This window comes from Schistocerca americana, chromosome 2 (genome assembly GCF_021461395.2).
Source record: "Schistocerca americana isolate TAMUIC-IGC-003095 chromosome 2, iqSchAmer2.1, whole genome shotgun sequence".
NCBI classification, from domain to species: domain Eukaryota; kingdom Metazoa; phylum Arthropoda; class Insecta; order Orthoptera; family Acrididae; genus Schistocerca; species Schistocerca americana.
This window is the reverse complement of record NC_060120.1, coordinates 1,122,472,775-1,122,494,263: the sequence shown is the minus strand read 5'-3', so window position 1 is coordinate 1,122,494,263 and position 21,489 is coordinate 1,122,472,775. Positions and strand designations below refer to the sequence as shown.

The window sequence follows — 21,489 nt, the reverse complement described above, 5'->3', positions numbered from 1 at the left end:
TAGAGTTTTAGCCTATGATATAGCAACAGAAAATTATCTTCGTTTCTTGTGCCATATATAAATTGAAAATGGTTTCCCATAAATAATTCTGGATTGATATGGGCAAAGACAAACAGTTCATAAATGTAAATACATGAAGTAGTTAAAATTTTTAGACCTTTGAATAAAGGTCAGCATGACACTGTAGGATCAATAGTTCATATATTTATACTAATACTTTTTCAAACTAATAATATTCTATTTACACTACTTCTTCCCCCCCCCCCTCCCAAAAGATTATACTATATCTTATAATAGATTCAAAAGAGTTGTGGTAAACAACATTCCTAGTGAAACTTCCTAGCAGATTAAAACTGTGTGCCAGACCGAGACTCAAACTTCACAGAAGCTTTTCTGTGAAGTTTAGAAGAGAGGAAATGAGGTACTGGCAGAATTGAAGCTGTGGGGATGGGACGTGAGTCGTGCTTGGGTAGCTCAGTTGGTAGAGCACTTGCCCGCAAAAGGCAAAGGTCCCGAGTTCGAGTCTCGGTTCAGCACACAGTTTTAATCTTCCAGGAAGTTTCATATCAGCGCACACTCTGCTGCATAGTGAAAATGTCATTCGGAGAACTTTCCTAGTGTCCGTGTCACTTGCATAGAACAGTATTGTCATTGAGATAGGCTTATATGAGAAGACCGGGATAATTTTTTTTTTTCTAAAAATACCCCAAGGAATTTGACAGATTCTGCTTCTCCAAGTTCCTCGTTTTTATGGATAATTTGGAAGTCCGTTGATTTTGGTTTTTTAAACTGTAGTATTTAGTTCTTTTCCTGTTCAGTTGTAATCCACTTGCACCAAACCAGTGTTATAAACTATTTAGGGTGACATTCACACAGTATCTAATAATAGAATTAAGTAATTTCAGTACACATCTTATTTTTGAGGTAAGAAAAAACCTTCAATGTTGTACCGACCAAAAGCAAGTAAAAAGTGTGCAATATTCTAGCATTATCCTATATCCACATCTGCATCTACAGAGTGTCCCAGGATTTGGGAACGTGACAGAAACGATCATTGTAAACAAAAAACGTCACATAAGCATGGGCTCTAAAGTACATACCATAAGAGCTATGAACACACCCTGTATATTGTGTAACAAGTCCCTTGTACTGCAAGCTCTCTGCTTTCCGCATTTTGAGAGGTGGTGGTATGGATCAAAACAAAGAAAAAATTTCCAGTAAGCAGGGGCTCTTAAGTGCATAGCTTAAGAGCTACAAACATTTATTCAGTAGAAGAGATGTTTTTCAAAATAGCTAAGATGAACCAGTGGTCATAGCTTTTAAGGTATGACCACAGGCACATTTTACAGCCCATTCCTACAAAATTTTTTGCTTCAATCGATCATTCCTGTCGTACCTCCGAATATTGACTGTTCCTGTTGGGATATGCTGTACGAAGGAAGGATCGATATACTGGTGGACTTCCGGGAGGTTGACTTCTGGGAATGTACGCACTTGTAATTTTAAAAGTAAGCTATTCTGTGGTACACAACACTCCTCTCGCAGTGTTTACCATTTGAGTTGACTGGACATCTCCTCGATGCTTTCGCACTTACTAAATGAACCTTTACGAAGAAGAACCTACAAGATGTGAAACGTAGAGAAAATGTACATTGTTGCAACACAAGAAGCATCAAGCACATATACACGCCTTACCACAGACTATCAAAATCAATAAATAGCTATGAAGTCACAGGGCACAAACTATTTAATAAGCTCCCACATGCTATACAGGATCTTCCTGAACATACATTCAAAGAAAGACTGCATGAATGGTTTATTGCCCACCCGTTCTATGATATCAATGAATTCTTCAACTGTAAAATGCAGTAATCCAACAGATGACCCACTGTACATTTATTGTAATATAAGCTAAAATATTTCAGTAGTCAATACCTTATCACACTGTATTATAAATTGTAACTTCATTTGACGTTGTCAATTGCTGTAATGGCCTAAAGACAATAAAATCTTTATTATTATATGACAAAATGTTCTGCTCTACTTTTGGGTATTGTCTGTTTCTTCTATCAGTCCTATTTGTTACAGATCCCAGACTCACGAGCAGTATTCAAATACAGTGAAACCTCGCACACTGAGCACAATTCGTTCCGGAATCTTACTCGTAGTGCAAAACACTCTTTAAGGGAAATAATTTATCCCGTATAAAGTGATGTAAAATACGATAATGCGTTCTGTGCAGAAAAAGTACTAAAAGTTTTATCTTCCTTGTGCCATTTGTTCAAAGAAAATTATGCATACAGTATTACGTACGTGATAGGGACAGGGAATGTGAAGTAGGTGGTGACCTGGTAAAGATAGCTACCCAAACATAACACTATGTGCATTTCGTGCAGCGTTTCAGCATCACAATTGGCCTCATCTTAATGCGGCTGTTAGGCACCTTAACATGGTGCTGGAGAAGGCACTGGTGGCAGAGGGGATGGGTCACATTGCAATTGTGCCAGTACAGTCTTATCAGTAGATCAGGTTTCACTAGGCATGGCCTGCACCTCAAAAGATATAGGGAGGGGAGGCTGGCAAAGCTTATAGGTGACAGTGTAGTGGGAGGGGGTGGTGGGATCACTCGTGGAAAAATTCCTGTAGTAGTTGGTGTTAGAGCTGCACCTTTTTTAGATTGAAGTCAGCTGATAGGTATACCTGCTTAAAGGAAGCCCCTCTAACTAAGGAATCACCGTCAGAGGATGTCATGTTCCCGAGTAGAGAAGGAATTAGTGTATTTCATCAAAATGTAAGAGGTATTAGAGATAAAGTTAGTGAACTGCTTATAGATGTTGACTCTGAAATTATTGGTATATGAGAGCACCACATAAATAATTTGACAATTCAGAGGCTTCTTTTACCAGGATACAGATTAGCTGGCTGTTTTTCAAGCAGTTCCTTGCAGGATGGGGGAGTGGCTATGTACGTAAAAAATAGTATTCCATTCGAGTCCATAGACGTATCACGGCACTGCACTGAACAGATATTTGAATGTTGTGCAGGGGCAGTTGAATTTAATGAAACTAAACTTGTATTTTTTCTTGCTTATAGGTCCCCCAACTCCGACTTCAGAGCATTTCTGCTCAAGCTAGTGAGGTTTCTCGATTCACTTTATAATAAGTACCAGAAATTAGTTATACATGGTGACTTCAGTGTTAATTTTGTATATGATTGTGCAAGAAAAATGGTGTTGGTAGATCTCCTAAATTCGTGTGATCTGATACAGACTGTGTTTTTTCCTACTAGGGTGCAGGGGAACAGTAGCACAGCCATAGACAATATTTTTATTCATTCTTCATTACCAGATGGGCATTCTGTTAGTAAAAGGGTGAATGTCCTTTCAGACCATGATGCACAAATTTTAGCTCTAAAAGGCTTGTGTACTCAAACGAATGTCACATATAATTACAAACTGTGTAGAAAAGTTAATACAAAGGCAATTGAGAGTTTTTTAAAACTCGTCAAGGAACGAGAGTGTCAGGATGTTTATAGTGCCGATAACATAGATGATGAATATAACGCTTTCCTTAACACATTGCTCCTGCTCTTTCAGAGCTGCTTTCCATTAGAACATTCTACATGGAGTACTAGCAGTAAAAGGCAGCCTGGGTGGCTGACTACTGGGGTAAGGATATCATGTAGAACAAAGTGGGAATTATATCAGAATGTTAGAAGTAGTCACAAACAAGCTACAGTTGCCCATTGCAAGCTGTATTGTATGGTGCTTAAAAATATTACTAGGGAGGCAAGAGTATGTGGTGCGCAAATAGAATAGCTAATTCACAGGATAAAATTAAGACCATATGGTCAGTTGTGAAGGAAGTGTCTGAAGGTTGACAATATAAAGTCAGTTCGTAGTAAAAATATTTCTGTTACTATTAAATCAGATATATGTACAGTATTTAACAATCATTGTCTGAGCATTGCTGGTGAATTAAATAAAAATTTAATTTCTACAGGGAATCATATAATTCTCTTAGAAAATGCCTTTCCAAGGCTGATGTCTGACATACTCCTCTGTGATACTGACAAGGGGGAGATTTAGTCAATAATTAAATCACTGAAGACTAAGGATTCTCATGGATATGATGGAGTTCCTTGCAGAGTATTAACCCTTTTAGTGCCAAATACGATCTGATCGTGATCCAGATTTTCGGCGAAAAATGCCAGTAACGATCTGATCGTGATGCCTTTCTCATTCGCTAGGAAATACTAACAACTTTGCCTTCACGCGCGGAAAAAATGAATGAGAAAGGCATCACGATCAGATCGTTACTGGCATTTTTCGCCGAAAATCTGGATCACGATCAGATCGTATTTGGCACTAAAAGGGTTAAAGTACAGTGATGCACATGTAAGCCCTGTACTTAGCCATACTTGTAATTTTTCCTTTAGGTATGATCAGTTTCCTGAACAATTAAAATACTCACAAGGGAACCTCCACATCGCACTCCCCTGAGATTTAGTTATAAGTTGGCGCAGTGGATAGGCCTTGAAAAACTGAACACAAAACAATTGAGAAAACAGGAAGAAGTTGTGTGGAACTATCAAAAAAATAAGCAAAATATACAAACTGGGTAGTCCATGTGGAAGATATGCAACATCAAGGCTAGTGTGAGCTCAGGAGCGCCGTGGTCCCGTGGTTAGCGTGAGCAGCTGTGGAACGAGAGGTCCTTGGTTCAGTTCTTCCCTCGAGTGAAAAGTTTTTTTTCTTTATTTTCGCAAAGTTATGATCTGTCCACTCGTTCATTGACGTCTCTGTTCACTGTAATAAGTTTAGTGTCTGTGTTTTGCGACCGCACTGCAAAACCGTGCGATTAGTAGACGAAAGGATGTGTCTCTCCAATGGGAACCGAAAACATTTGATCGCAAGGTCATAGGTCAACCAATTCCTCCACAGGAAAACACGTCCGATATATTCTATATGACACTGGTGACGCCATGTGCATCACATGACAAGAGTATGTTGTCGATCCACCTAACTTGTGCACTTGGCGAATGGGTAAAAAGATTCTACCTTGCCCGATTTAGGTTTTCTTGTGGATGTGATAATCACTCCCAAAAAAGTGATGAAAACATAAGAGTTTGTCTCATAAACTGCAACAAATGAATGCAACGGTTTCACAGTCACACTGTTTTCCTGTGCTCTGTCAAAACATATGTTTTTAACATTTTCAAATTTTTCCGTGTGCAGACTGTCAAATCCTGCATATGTCCAAGCAAATCTGAACATGTTCTGGAATTTTGGAGAGCGAAGTTGGTTATGTGTAAGTGCCTGAACTTTGATAATTGTCTGAAAATAAAAAATTAAACTTTACACTGGAGGGAAGACTTGCACCAAGGACCTCTCGTTCCGCAGCTGCTCACGCTAACCACGGGACCACGGCGCTCCTGAGGTCACACTATCCTTGATGTTGCCTATCTTGCACATGGACTACTCAGTTTGTATATTTTGCTTATTTTTTTCATAGTTTCACACAACTTCTTCCTCTTTTCTCGATTGATCTGTGTTCAGCTTTTCAAGGCCTATCCACTGTGCCAACTTTTAACTAAATCTGAGGGGGGTGCGATGGGGAGGTTCCCTTGTCAGAAGTAAAGCTGCTTTATAGAAAGGGATAATGTAGACAGTTTTAGACCTATTTCTATGCCATCAGTGTTTGCTAAAGTTATTGAAAAGGCTGCTTATGTAAGGATAATTGATCATTTTATGTCACACGATTTGCTATCAAATGTACAGTTCGGTTTTAGAAATCATTTAACAGCTGAAAATGCTATATTCTCTTTTCTCTGTGAGGTACTGGATGGGTTAAACAAAAGGGTTTGAATGCTAGGCATATTTTTTGATTTAACTAAGATGTTTGATTGTTTTGATCACCGACTATAGCTCCATAAGTTGGTCCATTACAGAATAGGGAGAGTAGCTCAATTGGTTCATCTCTTACTTTAGAAACAGATAGCAAAAGGTCATTACTCACAATGTTGAGAATGTCTGTGATGTGGGATCTGAGTGGGGTACTGTCAAAAGGGGGGTTGCCCCAGGGATCAGTGTTGGGGCCGCTCCTGTTCCTTATTTATGTAAATGATATGCCCTCTAGTATTATGGGTAATTCTAAAATATTTCTGTTTGCTGACGACACTAGCTTGGTAATAAGGGATGTTGTGTGCAACAATGGCTTGGTTTCAAATAGTGCAGTTCATGACCCAAGTTCATGGCTTCTGGGAAATAAACTAACACTAAATCACAGTAAGACTCATTTTTAGAGTTTCTACACGTAATTCAACAAAACCTGACATTTTAATTTCACAGAATGGGCTTATGATTAGTGAAACTGAACAGTTCAAATTTCTGGGTGTTCAGATAGATAGTAAACTGACGTGGAAAAGCCCACGTTCAGGATCTCGTTCAAAGGCTTAATGCTGCCATTTGTACTATTCGAATGGTATCTGAAGTAACTGATGGTTCGACATGAAAATTAGTCTACTTTGCTTATTTCAATTCACTTATGTCATACGGTATTATATTTTGGGGTAACTCTTCTCATTCTAAAAGGATATTTTTGGCTCAGAAATGGGTGGTTTGGGCAATAAGTGGTGTAAGTTCGCGAACCTCTTGTCAGCCCCTGTTCACTAGTCTGGGTATTTTGACATTGGCTTCTCAATTTATACACTCCTGGAAATGGAAAAAAGAACACATTGACACCGGTGTGTCAGACGTACCATACTTGCTCCGGACACTGCGAGAGGGCTGTACAAGCAATGATCACACGCACGGCACAGCGGACACACCAGGAACCGCGGTGTTGGCCGTCGAATGGCGCTAGCTGCGCAGCATTTGTGCACCGCCGCCGTCAGTGTCAGCCAGTTTGCCGTGGCATACGGAGCTCCATCGCAGTCTTTAACACTGGTAGCATGCCGCGACAGCGTGGACGTGAACCGTATGTGCAGTTGACGGACTTTGAGCGAGGGCGTATAGTGGGCATGCGGGAGGCCGGGTGGACGTACCGCCGAATTGCTCAACACGTGGGGCGTGAGATCTCCACAGTACATCGATGTTGTCGCCAGTGGTCGGCGGAAGGTGCACGTGCACGTCGGCCTGGGACCGGACCGCAGCGACGCACGGATGCACGCCAAGACCGTAGGATCCTACGCAGTGCCGTAGGGGACCGCACCGCCACTTCCCAGCAAATTAGGGACACTGTCGCTCCTGGGGTATCGGCGAGGACCATTCGCAACCGTCTCCATGAAGCTGGGCTACGGTCCCGCACACCGTTAGGCCGTCTTCCGCTCACGCCCCAACATCGTGCAGCCCGCCTCCAGTGGTGTCGCGACAGGCGTGAATGGAGGAACGAATGGAGACGTGTCGTCTTCAGCGATGAGAGTCGCTTCTGCCTTGGTGCCAATGATGGTCGTATGCGTGTTTGGCGCCGTGCAGGTGAGCGCCACAATCAGGACTGCATACGACCGAGGCACACAGGGCCAACACCCGGCATCATAGTGTGGGGAGCGATCTCCTACACTGGCCGTACACCACTGGTGATCGTCGAGGGGACACTGAATAGTGCACGGTACATCCAAACCGTCATCGAACCCATCGTTCTACCATTCCTAGACCGGCAAGGGAACTTGCTGTTCCAACAGGACAATGCACGGCCGCATGTATCCCGTGCCACCCAACGTGCTCTAGAAGGTATAAGTCAACTACCCTGGCCAGCAAGATCTCCGGATCTGTCCCCCATAGAGCATGTTTGGGACTGTATGAAGCGTCGTCTCACGCGGTCTGCACGTCCAGCACGAACGCTGGTCCAACTGAGGCGCCAGGTGGAAATGGCATGGCAAGCCATTCCACAGGACTACATCCAGCATCTCTACGATCGTCTCCATGGGAGAATAGCAGCCTGCATTGCTGCGAAAGGTGGATATACACTGTAGTAGTGCCGACATTGTGCATGCTCTGTTGGCTGTGTCTATGTGCCTGTGGTTCTGTCAGTGTGATCATGTGATGTATCTGACCCCAGGAATGTGTCAATAAAGTTTCCCCTTCCTGGGACAATGAATTCACGGTGTTCTTATTTCAATTTCCAGGAGTGTATATTCTTTACTGCTGTTTCTTGTTAGCAATATCAGATTATTCGAAATATCAGCTTATTCGCAAGAATAAGCAGCTTTCACTCAGTTAATCCTCGGCATAAATCCAACCTGCCTTTGTATCGTACTTCCTTGACTCGTAGGCAAAAAGGTGTGCAGTATACTGCTGCATCCATTTTCAATAAGCTACCACAAGAATTCAAAAATTTTAGCAGTAATCCACGCACTTTCAAATCGAAACTGAAGAGTTTCCTCATGGGTCACTTCTTGTATTCTGTTGTGGAGTTCCTTGAAAAATTAAGCTGATTCTTATGTTGTATTGTTGACTGCGTTTACTTAAACTTATGGACTGACTTTTTTTGGGGTGACGATTTTCAGTGGACGATGCAACCAATTCCCACACTTTCAGCATTTCTCGTATTGGACCAGAAGATTGCTGCTTTGCTGTTACTGCTGCCTCCTCTTTCTCCTCTTCCTCCTCCTTTGAAGAACTCCTCTCCACAACTCCCTGCCGTGAAACACACTGCAACTCTATAAGCTCTTCGGTGCTCATTTCTTGGCTGTAATCTTCCACAAGCTGATTGATATCACTGTTGTCCACTTTTAGTCCCGTGCTCTTAACAAAGACACAATCTCATTGACTACAGGCTCCACAGGTACTGACTCTATTGCCTCCGAGTCACATTCGACAGTGCACTCTGGCCAAAGTTTCTTCTGAGTAGAAGTGGGAGTTCTCCCGGTAATCCCATCCCACACCTTTTTGGTGATCTTGGCACAGGTAATCGTGTGTAAGTGATATTTCCAAAACTCTCCAAGAGTGAGATTGGTAACTTCAGTCGACTCAAAGAAATGCCTGAAGAGTGCCTTAGTGTAGGGCTTCTTAAAATTAGAAATAATTTACTGGTCCATAGGCTGGAGTAACGGATTTTGATGAATTGAAATTCTTCAAGGAAGTGGTCTTGTAGGCCTGGAGGATTGGAGAATAGGCAGGAGCGTTGTCCATAATGAGCAAGATACAGAGTGGTAGATTAATCTCGAGAGAATATTTTTTCATCGAAGGACCGAACACTTCGTCGATCTGATCGCAAAAAAGATCGTGTGTCACCGGAGCCTTGTTGTCGGATCTCCACATCACATTTAACCTGCTCTTGTGCCCTTTACACTTTTTGAAGGCTTGAAGAGTTACTGAATGGTAAACAGGGAGAGGTTTAATTTTCAAATAATCTCTCGCATTGGCACAGAATAGCAGTGTGAGATCGGCTTTGGTTGTCTCACACCTGGGTAATGCATTCTCCTCTGCTCTTACAAAGGTATGCTTCAGTATATTTTTCCAGAACAGACCTGTCTCATCACAATTAAAAACCTGCTGTGGCAGATAACACTCAGAATCTACGAGCATTTTGAAGTTTCTGATGAAAGCTCTCTGCTGCCTCTGTGTCCGCCATGCAGTGGACGCTAGTTCTTCTCTTAAACTTCTCGGACCACCCACCGCTTCCCTTAAACACTTCAGTGAATCATTCTCACCTTTTCACAAATTATGTTCTCATTAATAGTGTTTTGCAATTGCTTTTCATTTATCCATTTTATCCGTATAAGGAACAACCTGTCAGTATCGTCCAGAATACAAAAACATTGTTTGGATGTTCATGTCACTCGCTTTGCAGCCTCTATCTCTTTAATCTTGTCCCGGTTCTTGAGGATAGTGCAAATAGGTGATGCTAAATCAGCAATGCTCACACCACGTCTGCATTTTTCAATTATTTTACGTTTCATTTCTAAGGTCATTTTCTTACTCTTACGGTCATATTCTTGCAGCTTTAGCTTCTGGGACATTTTTAACAAGCTTATTAAAATTTGTGCATAAAAAACACTGTGGGGACACTACTTTAGAAAAAATGTGTGATTGCAAGCTGCAGTAAGATGGGTAGCAGAAAGAGCGCTAAGCCCGGACTGTGGTATGTTGGGCGCCATGACCGACCTCATTTGAACTCTTCTGTCAAGAGAGTTAATTTGGAGCTGGAACGGCTGCTCATGTCGGGTGCGGGGTCACACATTGGTGTGGTTCATGTTGATTCTGTCAGTAGGTGGGATTATACTAGGCATGGCCTTCACCTCAACAGGAAGGGGAAGGGTAAATTGGCTGGGGAAATAGCAGGAAAGTTAAAGGGGGGAGGCACTGTCATGAGTGGTAAAATACCAGTGGTTATAGGATTCAGAAAAGACCCTTTTTTAGGGTAGGGAGGACAGAAAGAAAACAAATTTTAAGAGAGGTTAGAACTGAGACAAACCTTCAGTTTGAGAAAGAAATCAAAAAACATAATTCCAGCTTATTACATCAACATAAACAGCCATTGGTTAAGAATTTTCAACTGTCAGCAGATATTTTAACTCCATCCAATTTTAAGTCAGTCAATGTGAAATGTCAGCTATCTTTATTGCATCAAAATATTCGAGGACTGAGAAATAAAATTAATGAATTAACTATCTGCATAGATGAATTAGAGTCTTCAAACCCAGCTGACATAATCTGCCTCTCTGAAACATCATGTGACCACTGGTATAGAACTTTTAAGTGTTACAGGGTTTAGGTTAGCATCTCACTATTGTAGATCAGAAATGGAGAAAGGAGGAGTTGCCACATTCATCAGGAACTGTCATAAATTTAAGAACATAGACATTCATAAATTTTGCCTAGAACAGCATATGGAAGCATGTGCAACAGAATTAGATTTTCACAAAAAATCTTTCATAATATTAAGTGTATATCGAGCACCTGCAGGTAACTTTAATCTGTTTGTAAACCACCTTGAAGCTGTACTGGCCCATTTAACAACCAAAAACAAAGAAATAGTGGTTGCTGGTGATTTCAATGTAGATTTCCTTAAAGACTCTCCCAATAAGAACCTATTTGAGTTAGTAACACTATCATTCAACTTAATTCCCACAGTAAAGTTCCCCACTAGGATAACCACTTGCTCACAAACAGCCATTGATAATATCTTTATAGAAAAGTCAAATGAACAAAATTATATTACAAAACCAATAGTCAATGGCCTCTCAGACCATGACATGCAGTTCCTTCTGTTAAATGTTAATACTGAACAGGATATAAAATCTGTTAAATCTGAGCTCAAGAGGGTAATCAGTAAGCCAAAAATTGATTATTTTAGGACACTCCTCAGAGACATTCACTGGACTGATGTTTACAGTGCTCATGGCATGAATGAAAAATATAACATTTTTGCTAATAAAGTGCTTACCTTATTTGAACACTGCTTTCCCCCAAAACTTACCAAGGTTAGAGCAAAGTCTACAAAGAAGCCATGGATTACTCGAGGAATAGGGGTATCTTGTAAAACAAAAAGAAAACTGTATCTGTCAATCCGAAACATTTCCAATGTTGATGCTATAGCACATTATAAGAAATACTGCAAAATATTAAAGACTGTAATACGGATGTCAAAGCAAATATATTACAAGGAAAAGATAGTCATATCAGATAACAAAATAAAGACAATATGGGATATAGTGAAGGAGGAGACCGGTAGAACCAGACATGAAGAGGAACAAATAGCATTAAGAGTAAATGATGCATTGGTGACAGATGTGTATAGTGTTGCAGAACTTTTTAACAAACATTTTATAACTGTTACTGAAAAGATGGGGTTGTCAGGTTCGGTAGATGCTGCTATGGATTACCTTAGACCAGACATTTCAAGTAACTTCCATAATATGAATTTGACCCTCACTACCCCAACAGAAATAATGTCCATCATAAAATCTTTAAAATCAAAAACATCTAGTGGGTATGATGAAATATCAACAAAGTTAATTAAAGAATGTGATTCTGAGCTGAGTAACATATTAAGCTATCTGTGTAACCAGTCGTTTATCAGTGGAATATTTCCCGAATGGCTGAAATATGCTGAAGTTAAGCCACTGTTTAAGAAGGGAGATAAAGAAATAGCATCAAATTTCCGTCCAATTTCACTGTTGCCAGCATTCTCAAAAATTTTCGAAAAAGTAATGTACAGTCGTCTTTATAACCATCTTATCTCAAATAACATACTGTCAAAGTCACAGTTTGGATTTCTAAAAGGTTCTGATATTGAGAAGGCTATCTACACTTACAGTGAAAATGTACTTAATTCATTAGACAAAAAATTGCAGGCAACTGGTCTATTTTGTGATCTGTCAAAGGCATTTGACTGTGTAAATCACAATATCCTTTTAAGTAAACTAGAATATTATAGTGTAACAGGAAATGCTGCAAAATGGTTCAAATCTTATATCTCTGGCAGGAAACAAAGGGTGTTATTAGGAAAGAGACATGTATCAAGCTATCAGGCATCATCCAACTGGGAACTAATTACATGTGGGGTCCCACAAGGTTCCATTTTGGGGCCCTTACTTTTTCTTGTGTATATCAATGACCTTTCATCAGTAACATTACCAGATGCCAAGTTTGTTTTGTTTGCTGATGATACAAACATTGCAATAAATAGCAAATCAAGTGTAGTCTTAGAAAGATCAGCCAATAAAATATTTGTAGACATTAATCACTGGTTCCTAGCCAATTCTTTGTCACTAAACTTTGAAAAAACACACTACATGCAGTTCAGAACTTGTAAGGGGTGTCCCAAGAGTATATGTCTAACATATGATGACAAGAAGATAGAAGAAGTGGACGGTGTTAAATTCTTGGGATTACAGCTTGATAATAAATTCAACTGGGAGGAGCACACCACAGAACTGCTGAAGCGTCTTAACAAATCTCTGTTTGCAATGCGAATTTTGTCAGACATAGGGGATATAAAAATGAAAAAGCTGGCATACTATGCTTACTTTCATTCCATAATGTCATATGGGATTATTTTCTGGGGTAATTCATCAAGCCAAGCTAAAGTTTTCCGGGCACAAAAACGTGCAGTAAGAATTATATGTGGTGTGAACTCAAGAACATCCTGCAGAAGCCTGTTTAGGGAACTAGGGATACTAACTACAGCTTCCCAATATATTTATTCCTTAATGAAATTTGTCATTAAAAATATATCACTTTTTCAAACCAACAGCTCAATTCATGGAATCAATACTAGAAATAAGAATAATCTTCACAAGGATTTAAAGTCACTTAGTCTTGTACAAAAAGGTGTGCATTATTCAGGAACACACATTTTCAATAACTTGCCAGCAGCCATAAAAAGCTTAACAACCAATGAAATTCAGTTTAAGAGAAGCCTAAAGGATTTATTGGTGGCCAACTCCTTCTACTCCATTGATGAATTTCTGAGGAAAACCAACTGATTTGTATATAAGTACAACATAACTTCTGCACAATTTCAGTGCAGTAATGTGTTCACTGAAAATTTGTGTGTGTGTGTGTGTGTGTGTGTGTGTGTGTGTGTAAGTATAATCTAACTTCTGCACCATTTCAGTGCAGTAATGTGTTCATTGTAAATAAGTATTACAGTAGTTGTATTACATGTTTCTTACCTTATAAATAAATATAAAACTTTTTTATTTTAAATTCAGTGCAATAGTATTTGTAAAATGACTCTTAGTGTTCATTAAAAAATGACGATCATTCCACTTGGGACCTGTGGAATGGTACATTAGCTTATTTGTTTTAGTTTAAATATTTGTCATGTATTGTTGTTTTTCTGACATGTTCCACATCCTGGAGGACCTCCTCACTACGGATCAATTGGAATGAAAGTAAATCTAATCTAATCTAATCTAAAGACATTATTGATATGCTGCTGCTGACAATGAAAGTTGCTCATATTGGCAACCGTTTCCCCCACCGCGTGCATACGGCTGGTGATGTTGCACTAAATCGTTGTGACTCGTGCTTGTTAAGCGTGTCTGTTTTTAATAATTTGTTTAGCTCATTATGTGAATTGCACATTGTGGGAGCTGCTTATTAGGTGAGGTTCCACTGTATTGGCTGAACGAGGACTTTTGGACTAGCTCCTTTGTGGGTGGTCAGCTAATCTCAGTGTGGCATCAACGATTTCCTACACTTAGTTTTACAAGGATATTCTATTTTAAAATGCTCTGTGCACATATTCCAACATAATAAATATGGCTGCTTCCAGGGATTGTTTGGCAATTGTGTAATTGTCCAGTAATGGGTCTTTCTGTTTATTTATGCGCAATATGTTAATTTGCTTACTTTGGGGGTCAACTAACAGTCACTGCACCAAGTGTCAGTCCTCTGCAGTCATCATCTGCAAACTGACTGACGGGCCTCTTGATGTTCTCCACAAGGTCATTTATACACTCTGTGGATAGTTACGGTCCTACAGCACTCCTTTGGGGTATCAACTTCCTTTGTTATAATGCTATTGCAATTTTGGCTTACATGCCTTTGTCACACTTAAGATTCAGTGCCGTATTGTTGTTATTGTTCTGATTTTCATTCCAAAGATTCGTGTGATGCACTTCCCCCAGCCACTCTTTCCTGTGCAAGCCCCTACGTCTCCGAATAGCTGCTGCAACCAATGTGATCAATGTGATGTGCATTCCAGCCCAAGATGCTGGATTGGTGGTCATGTGTGCATGGTGTGTGTTTGTGTGTGTGTGTGTGTGTGTGTGTGTGTGTGTGTGTGTGTGTGTGTGTGTGTGTGTGTGTGTCTTTACTGACACAGGCTGTGGCCAAAAGTTATATGTGTGAGTGCCTTTTAATCTCATCTGACTGCAACCTGATGTGTCTTCTTTATGGTAACTAGCAGTCCGTCTCTTCCTACATTGTTGGTGTTCGTACCTCGAGTTTCGATTGTTTGATATATGAAAAATAACAAGTCTTCGCTTCAGCTTACGACCTTAGTGCACATCGACAGCAGGAATTAGTACCCTGTCACAACTAAATTTTTCTGTACCTTAACTATGTGTCTGAACAATTTCTTTTATTTCATCATCTGTGGAGCTAGTTGGTATATAAACCTGTACTACTGTGGTGAATGTTGGCTTCATATCCGTTTTTGGCCTGCATGGACTCCTATTTTGTATGCATTATTAAACCTACTCTTGCACTACCCTATTTGATTTGTATTTATGGTCCTGTACTCACCTGACTGAAACTCCTTTTCCACTTGCCACAGAACTTCACTAATTCCCACAATATCCAACTTCAAATCATCCAGTTCCCTTTTTAAATTTTCTAACCTACCTGCCCAATTAAGGGATCTAGCAGTCTATGACCTCACCTGTAGATTGTATGTTTGGTTTTTCACGATGACGACATCCTCCTTATCGGACCCACGTGGAGACCCGAATGGGGAACTATTTCACCTCCAGAATATTTTACCCAAGAGAATGCCATCATTGTTTAACTACACAGTAGAGGCAGCACACCCCCAGGAAAACTAACAGCTGTATTTTCCTGCCGCATTTAACTGTTTGCAGTACTGGCACAGTGAGGTCGTGTCGGTTCTTGTTACAAGACAGTGGCTTATAATCCAAAATTGCAATAGCACAATAAAAACAGTTACAGCTAAAAGTGAAAATGACATCTTTTAAGAACTCCCTTGGGATATTTCAGAGGTTACTAATATGTCTGAAGGTTTCTCTTTACTAAGAATGGCATACTATGTTCCATTTGTTAGGAGCTCTTCTGTTCAGTCACAAAACTGGTCTTTTGTTTATTAGGCTACAGTGTGGAACCCTGTCAGACATCTTCCAAAAGTCGAGGAACGTCAACCTGGGCACCAGTATTTGCTGCCTTCAAGATCTTGTGGATTAATTCACTGTAAATGGACTACACAGTTAACGAGAGTAGTTTTACGCACGAAACTTACGTCAAAGTATAAGAATTCGATCATTATGTGTTTCTCATTGTGCGCCTCTCACACTGCAGGGCACAGAATGGGAGGAGCTGCTGCGGTGTCACCTGCTCCGAGTGCGCCCACTGCAGGTGTGAGAAGACGGACAGAGAGGTCTTACGGACAGCCGGTATGATGCCACAACTCCGGACACTTACGATGATGCGCGGTACCAGAGCTCGCATCTTACGTAAGATCTGCAGGAACTGTCCGAATCTCACAACTTTGCAGCTTCATGGCTGTCAGAAGATGAACTACTCGGTAAGTTGAACCTTCAGCTATAGTGTGAGATATAAATGAGGGCCCACTTGTGCGAGTACTGTTTTTAACCAGATGGACAATTCCTGGTTTCTGTACTTTATAGTGAGGGATTGGACGGGTTAAAAGATACGTGTGCTTCTGAGAAACAGAACGTGCATGTGATTCAAAATGTAGCAATGTGGGACCTCTCATCTTGCTTTGAGATCACTCTTAGAGTTCATACATGGTATGTTTCTTTTTTTACATTTTTTAATTTATTTTTACAGTTACCTGTTAAAATTATATTGTAGGTTACATTTCTCGTATTATCGTTAACTAGCCTTTTCCCTGTGGCTTTGGTCACATACACTTTTGACACATATATTACACACACGTCCTCCTTTCGCTCGCTGTGTCCACTTCTTCCTCTCCCTGTCTCCCTCATCCTCCCACCTCTTCCCTACTCCCACCTCTTCCCTACTCTCTCTCTCTGCCAATCTCTTCCTCCCATTTTCTCTCTCAGCTTCCTCCTCCTCCCTTTCTCACCGTCAGTCTCTCCTGCGCCCCCACCCCACCTTGCTCAGCTGTGCCACTGCAAGTCGTGCAGATACTACTCACATGACATGCCAGTCATGCAGGGCAGCCTACATGTCAGTGGTAGGAAACCCTTTTGTGCCCATATAACCACTCCTGTGGAAGCTAGGAAGTTCTAACTGTCATAGTGCTGAATGTGATACAGCAAGCAGCATGTCTTCCAAATTTGGGTGAAATTGATTAAGATGCAATTGACAATTTGCTTATTTCTGTAGTGTGAGAATTTTTGATGCAATGACCAAACTCGGCAATCACGGTTAATAGAATAATAAAAAGTAGCAACCGGGATCACAAATTTGTTTTATATCTGGTGTCAGTAATTGGTTTCAGTCATTAAACCGACTTCAGACTGAGACCCCAGATGATGGAGGAGCCTGTGCCAAGCTCTGTTGTGTGATGCCTGTTGCTGTCTGGGACAGATACTACTTGATACTGGCTTCTCTCCTCATCTGGAGTCTCACTCTGAAGACAGATGTCATGTTCTCAGCTGTAATTTTTTATCATTACGGTAGAGTGTAATTAGTCTTGTTGAGGAAGCAGCTTCTCATACAGCTTAGCTGCAGCGTGCTACCTCGGATGACAGTGAGGGAAACCAGACACGGATCAGCTCTGTGCAGCAGATTAACGACCAGGTCTTCTGTTTTTGTTTTAGGGTGCAGGGTCGTACGCACCCGTGTCAGAAATGTAGAATGTCGGTGCCAATGACGTAGGCACCCCTGACATCACGGTCAGTTCGAGAGCTGTCAGTATATGCAAAGGTACTATTGTGAATTTCCGTGTGAAGGTCGTGAAACTGAAGGCGATAGAGCGAGGCTGGAGGTAGTGACTTTAGGAAGCGAATGGAGGCTGAGGCGAACACGGGCCGCTGCGTGAAGTCGAGCTGGTGAAGGGTTCACACGCGTCAGGAAAGTGGCAGGTATTGTGAAGTTAAGCTGTCGGAGGAAGAGCCGAAAGTGAACTCCGGGAGGTAACAGAGAAAAGGGACGTGCCCCATGCTGGCGATCAAAGGAGTCATTGAAGAAGGAGGCATAGGGTGGGTGGCCTGCACGGCAGACAAACGGTGTGCTTACCTGCTGAGGAGAAAGTAGGATAGTGGCGGTTTGGCAGCTTCAGCATACAGACTCTCAGCCGGTCCAGTGAATAGGTGCCAGTGACCAAACAGATGCCACAATGGTGAATAGTATTGAAACAGGATAAGAGGGACAGATGTGCAGATGCAAAAACGAAACACCCCTAGTGTAGTTTTGAATGGAAAAGGGACCGGTACAAACAGTGGAGGGTGGTTCGATCTGCTCCCCAGGAAGTACCACTGAGGACACGTACAACATTGAGGAAGTGCATACAGTGGGCTGTTAGGTAAGACACGTGAGAGGACCGAGAAAGTTTCCTATCGAGCGTGAGACCCAAGAATTTCATAGTTTCAACAAACTGAAGAAGTACAGGCCTGAGGTGCAAAGATGGCGGAAGAAACCCGTTGCGCCACAAGAAATATGTACAAACAGTTTTGTCAACAGAAGAACAAAAGCCACTGTCCGTGCTCTACAAGTAGAGACGATCGAGACATCGCTGAAGATGCTGCTCGATGAGCCAAGTCAGTGGAGAACTGGAATAGATGCAAAATCGTCGAAAAAAAGGGAGCCAAAGATGTCCAGTGGGAGTCAGGCCATTATGGGACTAATGGCGATAGCGAAGAGGACGACACTTGGGATGGAACCTCGAGGCACACTGTTTTCCCGGATAAAGGTGTCTGACAAGGCAGAAGCCTCACGTACTTTGAAAACTCGGTCTTTTAAAAATTCCTGAAGGAAACGGGATATGCGGCTACCGAAGCCTCACCTGTAGAGAGGACAGAGGATACCGGTCCTCCAGCAGTTGTCGTAGGCTTTCTCCAAATCGAAAAACATGGCCACAATCTGGGAGATCCGCAGCAAACCGTTCGTGACACGGGTGGACGAAATGAAGAGATGGTCGACTGCAACTAAATCCACAGTGTGCAATGCTTAGTAAATTGCGAGAATCATATGTTCCGTCACCTTGCAAACACAGCTGGTGAGAGAAATGGGGCAGTAGCTAGAAGGAAGGTCCTTACCGGCCTTAGATATGGGTATGACAGTGGCTTCATGCCAGAATCTGGGATGTGATGTCATCAGTCATACAACCACACCACCGCCTGAGACACCGATCTGCCGGATGTGATTCTCTCAATAAATGGAACAGAAGAATGGCTGTGTTAGCCAAAGAGTACACAGCCAGTCACAGTACTTACGCTTGCCACGAGGCACTGCTGGGCCATTTCGTGTGCAGCAGGAGAGTAATGCAGTTGTGCCAGTCTACAGTTCGTAGCCGTGCTCAGTGGTCAGCCAGTGCCGACGTTAGTCATCATCTGCAGCTCAGTATTGCTGCCATCGAGTCTTTGTTGCTTCATTCCAAGTTAGTCTTCAAATTCACCGGATTCGACATTAGAGATTACAAGACATTAAGTCATCACTGCACGATTTTTGACATGTATATTATGTCATTCTACAGACGCTTAGTCTAGTCGCGCCTTCTATAATTGATGACCAACTGATCGTGGACTGCAGCAAAGTTAAGTAATAACTTCTTTCTTATTTTGTACTCCTGCTAATTAATTGTGTTTTCCTGTTGTAGCTACCGAGCAGTCTTGGCATGGTTGAACCCACGTTTCCACCTCCTCGGCTACCTCATCTTCGCCACCTCGTGTTGACGGACTCGATTATGGTGGAAGATCGAGAGCCGTTGTGGGAAATGTGCCCTCTGCCCAGATGCGGTTGTACATGTTAAGCAGAAAGTGCTTGCCCTGCCCGAACCTCCTCCACTCATTTCCGACGGATGAGAAGGCAGGAAAATGGCAGCCCAAGGTGTCGGAGATAGCAGTAGGGTCCACTGTGACATTGTCTGCTACTGTCAGGCCCGAAAATCCCAGAGATCTGTCAGAGATTGGCCCACATGGTGGGCGAGGGAGTGGAATGTTAAAAGAGCTAATGAATGAAACCGAACTAGATTGTTTGCTGTCCTGAAGAAGGTGATGACACTGTGCACACAACTGTTTACAATGAATGCAGTTTGCCATTGTAGGATTACAGTTAAAAATGCAGAGAGCACGTGTCCACACACAAATTGCGTCGCGGCACGCCTCGGTCCACCGAGGGACCGGGGGGCGCAGCGTGGTGAAGAGAAAGTGTGAGGAATGGAATGTTGTGTCACAGTAATGATAACATCTGCAAGATACTCTACCTGGTCAGCACAATGTTTGTCGAAGGTCACCAGAGAGGAGTAGAGCCTCCAGTCAGACTTAGTAAGCTGCCATTTGGGTGTGCACGTAGATGGGATAGGAGTCAGCAAACGGATATTACACGGGAAAAACGGTCACTCGATTACGTGTCAGAGAACGTACGCCTCAGACAGTGGGCGATCTGGTCAGTGCAGAAGGATAGCTCCAAATGGGAATAGGTGTGCGTGAAGTCTGAAAGGAACATGGGTGCTCCTACTTAAGGCAGAGGAGGTTAATTTGATTGAGAAGGTCAGCCGAGAGGTCACCTCTCCGACACATTCTGGTAGAACCCCAAAGGGGCCGATGCACATTAAAGTCACTGAGCAGCAGAATGGGGTGAGGTAGCTGCCCAATAAACTCTAGAAAGTCTGCCCCGGCGATATCAAATGACGGAGGGACATAAATGGTACAGAAGGAAAAGGTCAAGTGAGGAAAGAAAAGGCAAACTGCAACAGCTCGGAGATGGGTAATCGGAGAGGTGGATCGACTGTAAACATCATCCCGTACGAGCTACAAGGCTCCTCCACGAGGGGGAGGAGGTCAAAACAGACTGGAAAGAAATGCGAGAGCTCAAAGTGGTCGTGAGGATGCAATATTGTTTTCCCGGAGGCAGAGGACGAGTGGACACTGTGATTCTAAGAGCACCCATAAATTGTCGTCGTCGGATCGAAGAACGCAAACGTTCCACCGGAGGAGAGTCACGACGCGGAAAACACGGAGGGGTGTCACCTCGGCGGCTGCCGAGTGCCGGCCTACGTACACCTGTCACTACGGGACACGGAAGTGGGAACATCCCACTCCGTGAAGTCTACAGGAGTGTCGGCATTCTCTGTCTGTCGGCCTGCGTATTCCAGGGCAGAAAAACAGCCGAGAGTGCACACCGGCGACACAGAGTTCGGCCAGGTGAGGGTATCACGTGGCGACAGCGTCGCAGGGGAGACCGGCCACCTCCGTTCCACTTCTCGGAGCCTTTCCGGTTGGCAGAGGAAGACTCTGATGTCGGCTGGCTGGAGGGATGTACAAAGTCTTTGTAGGAGTGTTCCTTCTGTCCTTTATGCCTGCCGGTTGTGTAGCAGGTGGCTTAACCCTGGGAGGCGAAAGTTTGTCGCACAGCTGGAGGAGGAGACGGGGACACTACCGGGACACCGAGCAATTTCACAATCACGGTGCTAAATATTAGGTCGGACGTCTGCACGGCCGGGTCCTCCGTAGAGCGAGAACGATACTGTAGGTGCCAGGCGGTAGGACGTGGGGTTTACGAGTAGCCGACAACTTACGAGCAGCCGGGTAATGCAGTTTTTCCTTCACTCATATCTCCCGGACAGCCGACTCGTCGAGATACGCGGGATAATCGCAGGAGGATTTGGCACGGTCGTCGCTGCAGCGGGGAGAAGGAGGTGGGCACTCGCCTAC

At 42.6% G+C, this 21,489-nt stretch overlaps 1 protein-coding gene across 1 annotated transcript in view; it reads left to right on the top strand.

Moving 5' to 3' along the window:
• Positions 1 to 21,489, top strand: part of LOC124596536 (F-box/LRR-repeat protein fbxl-1-like) — a 108,336-nt gene that overhangs the window by 22,833 nt on the left and 64,014 nt on the right. Inside the window, exons 2-3 of the mRNA XM_047135711.1 lie at positions 15,778 to 15,877; positions 15,986 to 16,211. Coding sequence (XP_046991667.1) covers positions 16,083 to 16,211 — 129 coding nt within the window. The 5' untranslated portion in view covers positions 15,778 to 15,877; positions 15,986 to 16,082. The remainder of the gene's footprint in view (positions 1 to 15,777; positions 15,878 to 15,985; positions 16,212 to 21,489) is intronic.